General features: G+C 32.9%; 1 protein-coding gene across 2 annotated transcripts in view; it reads right to left on the minus strand.

Annotated features, from left to right (window-relative positions):
- The window catches only part of LOC111058070 (protein wntless-like), a 94239-nt gene that overhangs the window by 52223 nt on the left and 28310 nt on the right, over positions 1-13706 (minus strand). For both annotated transcript variants that reach the window (XM_039441571.1, XM_039441572.1), the window contains exons 7-9: positions 6164-6291; positions 3113-3118; positions 2503-2661 (exon numbers count right to left, since the gene is read on the minus strand). In XM_039441571.1, the coding sequence (XP_039297505.1) occupies positions 2503-2661; positions 3113-3118; positions 6164-6291 (293 nt within the window). The remainder of the gene's footprint in view (positions 1-2502; positions 2662-3112; positions 3119-6163; positions 6292-13706) is intronic.

Here is a 13706-nt window from a genome sequence, read left to right on the forward strand (position 1 = left end):
TCATTAGATTGTATTGGTAGCCTAATCAAACTTTTCTTTTAGTTTATAAGCATACTAAAATAACAGGTACAGCGTGGAAGTTAACATCGAAATAATTATCGCGTAAATCTCAGGATCTACAAAACAAGTGAATGCCATGAAGAGTGTTAAGAACATTTGGGTGATTTTCGAATTGGTGTGACTCATTAGTGGATTGCTGATTACGCAACTGAAGCTTCTCACTGCTGTATTACCTGGAGGTAATAGCCACAATTGTCACTTATGCCCAATAGTCACAATTGCCATTGATGTCCAACTTCTGTACTACTATATTACCTGGAGGTAATTGCTATCCATATCCAAGTTCGCAACTTTAAACTCAAATAACAGTCACTGTATCCTGAAAGAAACTGATTCAAAATATCCTCACCTAAATTAATCCTGTATGCTGAACTCTAAACATTGAAAGCTGAAAATATCAAAAAACCAAACCCTACCTAAGTTAAAGCATGTACCAGTCGACTACAAGCATGAGGCCATGCTAACAGATGTCTCCTGTATCCAGCTTGGCATGTACCAGTCTACCACAAGCATGAGGCCATGCTAACAGATGTCTCCTGTATCCAGCTTGGCATGTACCAGTCAACTACAAGCATGAGGCCATGCTAACTGATGTCTCGTGTATCCAGATCAGTCCAACACTGATGTCATCACAAACGGAAGATCAAGTTCGTTTGGAGTCACACTTAACTGGCATTCACACTGAGTGCCTTAACAGACTTTTTTCAAACTTCGTATGGATAAAAATCAACCGCGTCAACAGTGAAAGAAATGGACATTTTTTAATTTAATGAAATTTTTATATGAAAATTAAATGTAACAATTCATCAATTCATTAAAAATTCTGTTTAACATACTAAATTTTTATGCAATAATATTTGATTTTTTTAATTTATTAAACTTATGTAAAATTTCAAGAACTATTTTTTAAATATATTAAATTTTCTGTTGAGATAATTTTCTTGAATCATAAAGCTAAATCAAAAATAATTTTGTTATTCTATATTTTGAAATATTGTTTGGAAATATATAATAAATGCTATTGATGAATTTTTATAATAATTTTCAATTATAAGAGACCATGTAATGTTTTTGTAGAAAAATGTTTCCTGTTCTCAAATTTAAAATTTCAACAATTTCCATTTGTTTCAATGTAAATTTTTTTTTTTAATTCTCAAACAGTAATTTTTTTATGTCAAGAGGGAGGTATTTGTGATATTACATTTTCTCAATAAAAATCTAATCTTCAATTCGATATTCAAATATAAATAGAATTTGATAGTCAATATCGGTGTAATTTATATGTGGACTTAACATCTGCCTGAAATTTTATCAGCTGTTCTAATGTTGGATAAATTACTGTAATAAAGTTCTCTTTCTGAATTAACAAATAATTCTAAACAAAATAGAGGTTAAATAAATTCAAAACAGATTGAAAATAAAGTTCTATTGAGAATAATAAATGTAAATTGTAAACTTGTATTTTTCCATTGGGGAGGTTGGCAATTGATGACGTGTTTAGGTGGGGCACTTGGGGTGGTGGCACTTGGAACTTCAGGTTTTTCTCTCTCAGGAAAAATGGCTGCTGGATTGTAGAAGTGTTTTTATCCTCTTGATATTTTTCTATATAAGTGAAGTTTAAGATGTTTTAATTGAAATGTGAATATTTCCATTATTTTCTCAATTTGTGTTAAATGTTTTGTGTAATATTGAAAGCCTGTAGCCACATAAATGAAATTAACATGTACAGATGAGTATTTAGCTTGTAAGAAGTTTCTGTTTTAAGTATTAAATGGTTCTGTTAAGTGTTTTTTCGTTTTCAATTGCCCAAGTTTTATGAAACTTATAATTTGATTTGCTCTGAACTGGACTTCTTATTCATGGGCATTAAATCCATTCATGATTTCTCAAGATATTGGTATAAATGGAACCGATAACTTTCCTTGTGTGATAGGTGAAAACTATCAAACTATTTTGGACAAAATTGGTAGCACGGCAATAATTATTCATATAAGTTGACCATTAAAAAAATTCCACTGCAATTCTCAAACCTTATGTCATCAGAAATATTATTGATGTAGCTCATTGAAAGTGCAAACTCTTTGTTAAGAGATTTTTTCAGATCTAGTAGTTTTGAGGTGTTCCAGAAACCTGCTAGACGTGAAAGAAGCAACTCGTGATGGAATTCAATGCATACATGGAGTTTCTGTTTTTCCCTCCGTGATAGATTTCTCAAATACAAATAATAGTGGTTCATTTTGGAGATAGTTGAAAGGTTAATACACACGTTAATTGATTTAGAGGAGCAGAAAAAAAAACAAAAATAGGGGAAGCATTTTAAATCTAAGGTAGTAACCCAGAATATTGCATTATCATATAATAAAAGCAATTTCTTTTCTTGTCAATTTATCAAATGAATGAATGTGATACAAAATGAATAGAATGTGTTAATTGAAAGGATACAGCCAAATTAGTTCCGATGTCAGTCACCCATATGGAGTAGAATGGATTTCGGAGTTGAACTCCGCGTTCGCAAACATCGAAAATGAACAGAGAAATGCAGCCAATAGCAACACCACTCAGATGCTTCCAGTAGCTTTTGAGTTGACTCTTATTATTTTCCTGAAATAATTCAAGAGTTAAACATGATTCTAGTTATATCCTCCAGCTCGTATTTCAATATGCATTCATTCATGCAAGATCTTGATAAATGTAATTATTGTCTAAAAGCCAAAAAATATAAGAAATATTTTTTGTTTCAGTGAGTAGTTTGTTTTGTTTAGTGAATGAAAATATTTTTAATAAATAGCAAAAATAACGTGTTAGATTGAATTTCAAAAGAAAATTATATAATTATTTAAAAATGATAAGAAATTTACTGATCCAATATAAATTGAAAATTTATATTTCGAATCAACCAAGAGTAGCCTACACTCCAATTTGAGAGAAATTCATTGATAAACATTCATTTCTTCAACCATAAATTTAGAACAAAGATATTATTCCATTCTCGTTGCTAGGATGTATGGTAGTAGCAATATGCATCTACAAATAATTCAGATTTTTGTCTTACCTGTATCTATTATCCAAAAATGAATCAGCAATTTGACATGAAAAAAGAAAGACACGTTAATGAACGGAATCAACATGATATTATTTGTAATAATGATGTTGTTATTGACGGTAGAGATGAATGATGCAATGAAACATGTGATATAATTGAAAAACAACAAAAGGTTTTAGTCCAGTCAAATGATCGTTTTTTTCAGGAAACAGCCCCTAAAGAGTTTTATCGACGGTTCTATATGTATTTTGGGGCGCTGAATTCGAATCTGAAATTTGCTGACAAGTCAGAGGTCGACTTCACCCTCAAAATTTCGGACTTTTTTACTTTTTCCATTCAATCTCGAAAACCTCAAGGTTTTCCCAAAACCCCCAAAATTTTGGACTCCTTTTAATTTTTCTATTTTATCTCGAAAACCTTGAGGTATTCGTTAAAAAGCATGCATTCTCTACAAAATAAAAGATAATAAAATGTCCAATAAATTGAGTCGTCGCGCAGGACTCTTACCATTTTTGGTTTCGGAGCTACAAATTTTCAAAAGATGAGTATTTTTCTAGGGTTTTTCAGAATTATGCAGACTTACCACTTCTACACTATAGAACTTGGATCTTTTCCTAGTAATGATGAAAACCCACACATCACGTGAAAGAACAATTAATTCTGTGTATCTAACGGGTGATTCTCATAAAACATAAACCCTCGTGAGATGATTTCAGCCGAAATATGTTTTTTTAGGAGGCCTTGAGAAGGTATTATAATGAAAAAATTGTATTTTGGCTGTAGGACATGATTTTGTATTTTTCTGTGTATTCCCCCTCCCACAACTACTAAATTTGAAAATTCCTAGAGAATCCTGTTCAGAATTAATTGTTCTTTCACGTGATGTGTGGTTTTTTATCATTACTAGAAAAATATCAAAGTTGTATAGAGTAGAAGTGGTAGGTTTGCATAATTTTGAAAAACCCTTTAAAAATACTCCTTTTTGAAAATTTGTAGCTCCGGAACCAAAAATGGTAGAGTCCTGCGCGACGACTCAATTAATTAATATTAATTGAATTATTAATTTAATATTTTCAAGAATGCTTTTTATCGAAAACCTCAAGGTTTTCGAGATAAAGGGCCGTTTGCACAGTGAATGCTCAAACTGAATTAAATCAGCTTTTGGCTTAAACACAAGATGAATCACATTATAACAAATAATGATACTTGATATAGATTTAATCCAGTTTAAGATGAAAAGTAAAAAGATGGAAGAAGTAAAAAAAGTCCGAAATTTTGGGTCTTTTTGGGGGGGGGGTTGCCGCCCTCTGGCGTGTCAGCAAATTTCAGATTCGAATTCAGCGCCCCAATATACATAATACAAATATGTATTATATATACTATAATACATTAATTATATTATATTGTACTATATTATAGAACCGTCAAGAAAAATTCTTCTGGGGCTGTTTCATGTAAAAAACGACCCAGAATATACACTATATACATTGGTGCTTGCAATTCATATGGTAGTTCTGATTTTCTAAGATATTGTTTGGATACATAAGAGAAGTCCAGACCTAATTTTTGCAAGCAAAAATCCTTGTGATGGATACAGAATGGTCCAAAAACCTTGTATTTTCGGTTCTTTTTCCAGTTTTCACCTGTTTCCGCCAAATCCAGTAATCTCATAGAAAAATTCGCTCCCGCCTTTTTTTAGATTATGAAATTATGAATAAAATGAGATCATTCGGAACTGTCTATCTCCAATGAGTATGGAGTTTTGATTTTTCAAAAATGAGTGAAATTTCAAGAAAAAATTAACTTTGATGTACAATATCTTCCTTTTGTTATCATTTAAACATATAATTCAAAATCCCTCTGGGCGTAATTTTGTGCTCAACAATCTGAGACTTGGCAGAGCGCTCTATTTCATATAGATTTTCAGGTACACCTGACAACAATGCTCCTTGTATTTCGAAAAACACCTCATACTTAGCTTCAATCATAATCACGAACTTCATTGTCCTCACATTGAGATTTCGCACAATGATATAACTTCATAAGATCATGTTCCATAAGAATCAAAATTATCCGTTAGATGCACTTAATTTAGTGGAGAGATGTGTATAAGGGAACCTCAAGGATCAGAATTTCACATAACTTTCACATAACATATAACTTTTGACACAATGATCAGATCTCCTCGTGCTAGTTCATTTGTGGCAGGCATCTATTTCCAAGTGAAAGTTGTATGGCAATAGAAAGTTATAGAATATTCTGTTGTTTATAATAGCTAGTTAGTGATAGTATCAGATGCATACTTTTTAATAGTAGTTGACATTTTTCGGAGAATATAGATATGGATCAATAATGTTTAAATCATAATTGAATAAATATTGATGATTAAAAATCATCATTATTTCAGGGAGAATGCAGAATAACTATGAGAAGATCATGAAATCGAGGTACCTCATTTTTCTAAAAATAACATGAGAGATGCATAAAATATCTAGATGCACTAACAAGTCATTACAGAAACGTTTAAACATTTTAATTGCCTGTTCTTATTAACTATCTTATTTACTATGAAATCCTCGCTACGAACAGCGTTCATAGGTACTAGCTATACACTGTTCTAATCACCTTCAGCTTTTGTGTGAAAACCAATCTTAGGACAACATTCAATTTGCCGTTCACCAAAGAGGTTGACCTGCATACGCTGGCTAGAAAGGAAAATCGGAAAGTTCGTTCCAGCCGAATCTGTGCATAGAGGCCGGTCCGGATGACCAAAATTGAGTTCAATTCTTTCTAGTTTCTACCACACGAATAGATCTGGTCGTGACTGTTGGTCATCAGGCAAAAGTACACCGGTGTGATAATAGTTGTTTTATTTTTATAGGCTCCTATATTCGTAACTTCAAAAATCCCTCACTCATCTGGTTCGCAGTAGCCTTTGCCCTTTGGTATACTAGAGAGAAAACCCTGTATAGTTGAGCCTCTTTTTTGTACCAAAACATAAATAGCTGGTCTTATAACGGTATTAAATTTATGATAAATATAATACTTCAATCAACAAACCATCATATGCTCGCCAGCAAAGACAAGCCAAAAAGAAAGTAGTGCTGCATAAAAGATGCCCTGCCTGATATCTGCCAGAAGAAGCATAAAGGGCATGTCGTACCATAGAGTCATTAGTTCAAGAGGCGCTGAAAAAAAATAATTAAAATTAAATGAATGTTCCCAAAAACACACATTATACAAAGCATGTTTCTATTATCATAATAGAAATAGTTATTTGTGTAACTAGTACGTAACACTTTACTGCACCGAAAGAAACGTTTACATACGAGCCGTAGGTGAGTGCGGAATGGTTACTTGAGTGCAGCGCAAGTATTACACATTATATTTTTCCTACAGTTACCTTGAAAAGTGGCCATTCCTGCACTGATTACAGAACGCAAAAAATCACTTTTCCGCTCTAGTGCGGGAAAAAAATTTTCTGCACTCCAGATTTGCAACATGGCAACACAAAATAGTTGGTTATATGGAGGATTAGTGCACGAAAACAAAAATTAAGTTGGTAACAATGACTGTGGTTAGATTTAGATGAGAATCATTTCAATGGCTACCCTACATTTATGATAAAATCCCAATCTAGAAATCCAAAACAAGAATAATGTTTATGTAAATCATAATTAAATAATAACTTCTCATCATTTAATAATAAATAATGTTTATTTTCTATTGACAGTAATAATTATTTCAACTCCAAGCAATGAGAAATGTAGCAAACACACATTTTGAAATACGAGTTTTCAGGTTAAATAATTACCGTTCGAAATCCATGTCAATAAAATTAATAAAATAACATTAGAATATACTACAATAAAATATTTTCTGTTGTCTATGTTATTTTATAAATATTTTTTAGTTTACTTATAGTATTTTTCGGTAATTCTAGTTAATCATAATTATTCTGAATATCTGAATACTGTTTTTAGCTGGATGAAAGAACGAAGTTAGGTACGATTCTTCCCGCTAGGTCGCGCGCTTGTCGGTTCAGCCATTTTGCAGTCATCCAAACCAGCTGTTGGCGAGTATTTTGAATGCGAATTTTTTGTTTTATCTGTATTTTTTCTGATTCTTGAATGAATAAAAATGAGAACTTTGGCTGAGAATTTTCAACTTCAATTGGATTATTAATTTTTAAATGAATTAAGGTTGTTATTAATAACAGCATCACACACACAAACATTTGATGGATTTCAGCCATCATTTTATCCATAATTACCCACTTTTCATATTCAATGGTAACTGTAGGAAAAATTTAATGTGAAATACGTGCGCAAAGTTCCTCTGCTGCACTCAAGAAGCCATTCCGCCCGAGCCGTCGTTTCTTTCGGTGCAGCAAATTGTCACTTTGCGCACTAGTTGCACAAATAACTATTTCCTACAGTTGCCATTGAATATGAAAAGTGGGTAGATGGGGGTGAATAGGAAATGTCCTATAATTCAACAAATGTTTGTCCGTGTAATTTTGTAATCAGTAACAAATTTAATTACTTTTAAAATGAAAAATTCAAATTTTTAAATAATTTATTAACAAATCTATTTGAAACGTAATAATGGAAAATCAATTATATTTAAAATATATCATTGAATATGTTTTATATTTTATACAGTATTTGTAAATTATAATATTTTATATAATTTAAGTATTTATAAATAATATTGATCAATTAATAATTCAACTAATTTGAATGTTTTGACTTTTAATATTAATCATTTATTAATTAATTTTCAATATTTATTTTGTCAAAATTACATGGATGATCTTTCATTACAGGTGAAAATTCTCAGCAAAATAAAGACTGTGGATGGAATCGAACCCAACCACAGCAACCTTTCGTTTACCAGTCCAGCACGCTCCCAACTAAGCCACTGAGAGCGTTCTGATGATCGATTGTTTTATGGGGGTTTTATCTTATGTAGGCAACTACAGTCTATCCAACCACAGTCTGTGTTGCCAACTTCATTTTGGGCTTCGCGCACTGATCCTCTATGTAACCTACTATTTTGTGTTGTCATGTTGCAAATCTGGAGTGCGGAATAGTACTTTGTGCACTAGTGCAAAAAAAAAAAGATTTTGCATTCTGTAATCAGTGCAGGAATGGTCTCTTTTCACGGTAGTAGGAAAAATTATGCCTGCTTAAATGTTAAACCTGTGCACAGAAATATCTGCAAATAATAAGGAACGTAAACAGTATTTTTATAGAAAATAGAATAGTTTAAAAAAAACACAATAGAAACTTATGAAAATAGGAGTTATGAAAATAAGAAAGAAAGTACATCCCAAACAAGAATCAGCCTAGTTGGCAAGAAATTCTTATTTACCTAGAATTCATTTTCTTCGAATAATTTAGAAATAAACAAACAGAAGAAATGTTTTTATGTAATTATTTTGAAACTAATAATAAATAATTAACTACAAACTATCAAAAATAGACAAAAACCACCAGAAACAAATCAACAAAATAAAAAATCCAATGATGATGAGAAATAATCTAGCAAATTTCATTTTTCTAGTTATTCAGGAATACTGTATACTGTTTATTATATTGCATAATGTAATGAAGAATCTAGGAACTCAAATTTATAGATTTGAGTTCACTCGATTCATAAGTTTGTTTTTCGGTAATCAAAATTATATCTTTAATATGTGAGTATTTCCTATTTTAGTTATAATAATGTGAAATATTTCCTCTATGTTTAGTTTTGAAGCATCTAAATTTTAAAATCTACTTTGTGAAAATACTTGAGAACTGGAAATTTTGTGAGTTGAAGAACTACAAGACTTGACCTATCTCGAACTGTGTTTTCTAAATTTGGGAGAGGAATAGCACAAGGTTACCTTATTTTTCCTCTCCTTATCATTTTACTTATTGTAGTATAAAGTTACTTATTGTATAAATGAATAAAATAATAAAGAATGAATATTCTACAACAGATTTGTCCAATTTCTTGTCTATTTCGTAATTCCTTTCAATCTTCAGGAAATTAATGTAACGAGGAAGACATTCACTTCTTTGGTACAAAGATGTATTGCAGAAACATTCATCGATAACAGTACGATTTATAATTTATTTATTTATTCACATTTCATAATGCATTGCATAATAATTGAAAAGGAATACTGAAATACAGTAAAACATATGAATTGAATTCTCAAGTTTCCAAAAAATTTTTCATTATCATTTCTATTAAAACTAGTCACTTTTTGTTGTCCAATGAGAGGTGTGATTGTCGGCCCAACAGCCAATAGATTTTACTGTATTTGAGTCCCAGCTCGCTCCTTTTCATCTTGATATGCTCTTTCATTTCAACTTGGCGTCAAGAGTCATTCCAAGGTATTTTGCTTTGGTGCTGTGTGGTACTACATTCCCATTTAGTTTTATTCGAATCGAATTCTCCATTTTTTGGTCCAGTCACTGAATTCATTGCTAGCATTCTGTAGTTTTGTGGCTGCTTCTTTTACTGTTTCCCCTTCTGCCAGTATTGCAATATCATCAGCAAAAGTAGCAATTGTCACTGCATCCAATTGTCACTGATCGCTTGTGTACAGCACATAAAGAACTGGTCCAAGAACACTACCTTGTGGAACTCCAGCCCTTATTTCCTTCAATTCAGAGACGTCGTCACCTTGTTTTACTCTGAATAATCTGTTGTTGATGTATGATTTTAAAAGTTTTACAAGTTGAGTGGGGAGAATTTTATGAAGTTTAATGATCAGTCCTTCATGCCACACTTTGTCAAATGCCTGTGCCACATCAAGGAAGATTGCTGAACATATCGATTTTTTCTCTAATGACTTCTCTATTACATTGGTGATTCTATGTACTTGGTCCAGGGTTGAGTGCTTCTGCCTGAAACCAAATTGATGGGCTGGTATCAGATTCCTGCTACTTATGATGGGAGTCAATCTCTTCATTAGCAATTTCTCAAAAAGCTTTGAAATTACAGGTAGAAGAGATATTGGGCGGTACGATTTTGCTTCTTGTGGACATTTCCCAGGCTTTTGCAACATTATGACTTCTGCCACCTTCCAAATTGTAGGAAAATGCTTTAATCGGAGTGATGCATTGAATAAATATGTTAGCATGACAATACCTTTCCTTGGGAGTTTCTTCATAATTTCACCAGTAATCAGATCAAATCCAGGTGTATTTTTGGTATTCAGATTATATTTTATTTCTTCTTGAACCTCATTTCTAGAAACTAGATCAATCTCTGTATCTAAATCATCTATCATATTTTCTTCAGGATCAATTTCAGATTGAATGTTGTTTGGCTGAATGATTTCTTCCAGATGATTAGCAAATATATCTGCTTTTTCTCTGTTGTTTCTTGCCCAAGTACCATCTGGTTTTCTAATTGGAGGGGATTGTAATATTGGTCGCTTAATTATTTTTGTTGCTTTCCATAATGAATAATCTGTAGCTGTCAAATTTTGAAGGTAGTTATTAATGGATTCCTCAGTTAGTTTCCTTATCTCTCTTCTCAACTGTTGTGCTTTGTTATTCAAGATATTCTTGTCAGCAGGATCACGAGTTTGTTGCCTTCTTCTTCTTGCCCTTCGTTTTTCTAAAACAAGTTGCCGAATCTCCAGGGGGTAATTGCATACTTTTGTTTTCCTGGTGTATTGTCTGTTGTTTTTCCAGGCTGATTTCTGGATTTGCCACATGAAATTTTCTGCTGCTTCATCTAACTGCTCAGCTGTTCTAAGTGGAATATTCAAGTTGATTTCATTCTCCAACTCCACTTTAAAAGCTTCCCAGTCTGTTGTCCTGTTGACTAACATTGGTCTGTCTTCTTTCTTTTTTATTCGTTCACTAAGTGTGAGAACTACAGCTGAATGATCCGAATCCAGGTCAAAGCTCTCTTCAATGTCAATAAAATAACTGGATATTCTCTTTGTTATAAAGAAAACTAGAAGATCTGGAGTTTTAATCGAATCTGTTGGCCAATAAGTAGGTGTCCCTGTTGAATGGAATTCACAGCCCAGCTCCTGGATAGCCTCTATGAGTTCTTTTCCTTTGGTAGTTATGAGTCTTGAACCCCAATCCTTATGCTTGGCATTAAAATCTCCACCCACTATGAATCTATCTCCAAGCTGAAGAAGAATATTTGTGTAATCATTTTTCTTTAAATTGTGACGTGGTGGAAAATATGCAGCTCCAACAAGTATTTTCTGGTTGATGGACTCTATTCCAACTACAGTTAGCTGTATTTCATCACTTTGAATACTGAAGTCTTCATAGTGTTTAATATTCTCCTTCACTATTACAGCACTTCCACCTCTTGCTTGATTTTGAGGATGAATAGTTTCATAAACATTATATCCATTGATTTTGAAGTGAGTGTGCTCAGTTGAATGGGTTTCAGAGATGAGGCAAACATCTATATTCCGTGTCTTTAGAAATATTTCAATTTCTTGTTTTCTATTATCATTGATATTATTTATTCCATTGGCATTCCAGGTAGCAATCCTAATATCTTGTTGGCTTGCAATATTCATTTTCTAATTTTCTTCTTGATACTCTTACTCTTCCCTTCCAAGCTGTCAAATCGTCCAGAAAGAATATTTTAACTGTTTAAAATTTCCTGCAAAACCTTAGTGACATCAACCGGTTGATGACTTCTTAAATGACATGAATAACAAATACATCTCGTTTTACTACACAGTATTATGGTTGAATAGAGTAGTTACAAAGAATCTCTGGTAACGTAATTTCAAATGGCTGGTTGAAGTAACTGAAATTATTTCAAGTAATTATTTCAATCAACAACGATATATTTTCACGGCCTTACGGAGTTGGACTCAGAAACGAGAGAGGAGAGAAGCTCCTGGAGTTTGCTTCATGCAACAATTTGAAAATAATGAATACCTTCTTCGAGGGTCAACTGGTAGAGAAATGGACATGGCAGTCACCCAATGGAAATTTCCATGAAATCGAATTTTTTATGGTAGAGAACTCTAATAATTTCATAAGAGAGTTGAAAGTGCTCAGTGGGCTCAAGTTTGATTATGATCATAGACTCCTTATGGCAAAAATACTTCTTCCAAAGAGAAGGTTCTTTATAAAGAAAAACAAATAAAGACGAATACCCTAAATGAGGCTGGCAGCCGTGACTGCTGTGGTAAAACATTAGCGTGATTGTGCTCAAGTGAAATTACAAATTGGATAGGTTTATAAACATAATAGTGACTTCTAGTGAACAAATTCAACATTTTGAGAACATATGGTGTCAAGCTACCAAATCACTTTGTGTAAATTTCCAGCGTAAATAAACTGTGGTTATTCGAATATTAAAGTTTAGTTCTAGGTTAGAAAGTAGAAACCGAAGTAGAGGACTCCAACACAGGCGGACTCGCAAAGTGGACTTTGAACTTCAGGCAGCAACCATTGATACAAAAAATTACCTGATACTCTATGACAGGAAAATACTAGAGATATAACGGAGTAACAACAAAGAGAGGAAGATAAAGGCGTGGAGAGAGAGAGAGAGAGACGAGCTACATCACAAACCCGCACTTATCTACATCCACCTGTAAACACTGATATAGTTAATGACCTACGAAACGTTTTCAGAATAAACTGATTATATCAGTCGGGCTGTTTAAAACGATTAGCCTTCAAACAAATATATTATCAAACTCACCCAATTAATATGGAAAGAGTTAGTATATTATTTCAAATTCCGGTCGCAGTATTCCAAATCTCACACTAATACTAAATCACTCTACATCATGTCACAAATTGAGGAAAAGTTGGACACAATTCTTGATAAATTACAGAAGCTTGACTCTTTAGACAGCAAAGTGGAAACAATGAACAGTCGTTTTGAAGAAGAAATTAATGGAATCAAGTCAGAGATTCTCACCATAAAAAAGAACGTTGTAGAAAATGTCAAGATTGCTGAGGAGAGAGAACGGAAGTTTAATCTACTTGTTTATGGTGTACAAAGCAAAAACTTTTTTGAAATGAGTAAAGAAATCACGAATTTACTAAAGTTCTTGGTCCCTGAAATGAATTGTAGCTGTATCAAAGATCTATGGAAGACAAACAAGAATAGAGGAAATGCTCCAGTGTTAGTAAAATTCAATTCGATGCCGATGAAAATTCTTGTACTAAGAGAAAAGGTAAAACTTCAAGGTGCAAGTCAATTCAAAAATGTTCAAATCAAGGAGGATTACTCTCAAGAAACTAGAGCTGTAAGGAAAGAACTATTCGCGCACCTGATAAAGTTGAAAAGCGAGGGAAAAAGAGTTTCCATGACCAAAGATAAGCTGAATCGACGGTAAATTGTATTCACTTGAAGACCTGGATAAACAAGAGGTCAAGACAGCTAAGCGTGCTAGAAGTGAGGAGTCGTCTCCAAGGATACTAGAAGAGGAAAACAAGAAATTCCACGGAAAGCAAACTGGAAAGAAAGGGAGAAAAGCGGAAGGGAATAGAAGCATAGAGAGTTACCTCACCAAACCCAGCGAGGCGCATGATGAAGGGAGAAAAATGAGTGAACAGAGACCCTCAACTCACGGAAAAAACTTTGTTGAGAAACC

Source organism: Nilaparvata lugens, chromosome X (assembly GCF_014356525.2).
Source record: "Nilaparvata lugens isolate BPH chromosome X, ASM1435652v1, whole genome shotgun sequence".
In the NCBI taxonomy this organism is placed as follows: domain Eukaryota; kingdom Metazoa; phylum Arthropoda; class Insecta; order Hemiptera; family Delphacidae; genus Nilaparvata; species Nilaparvata lugens.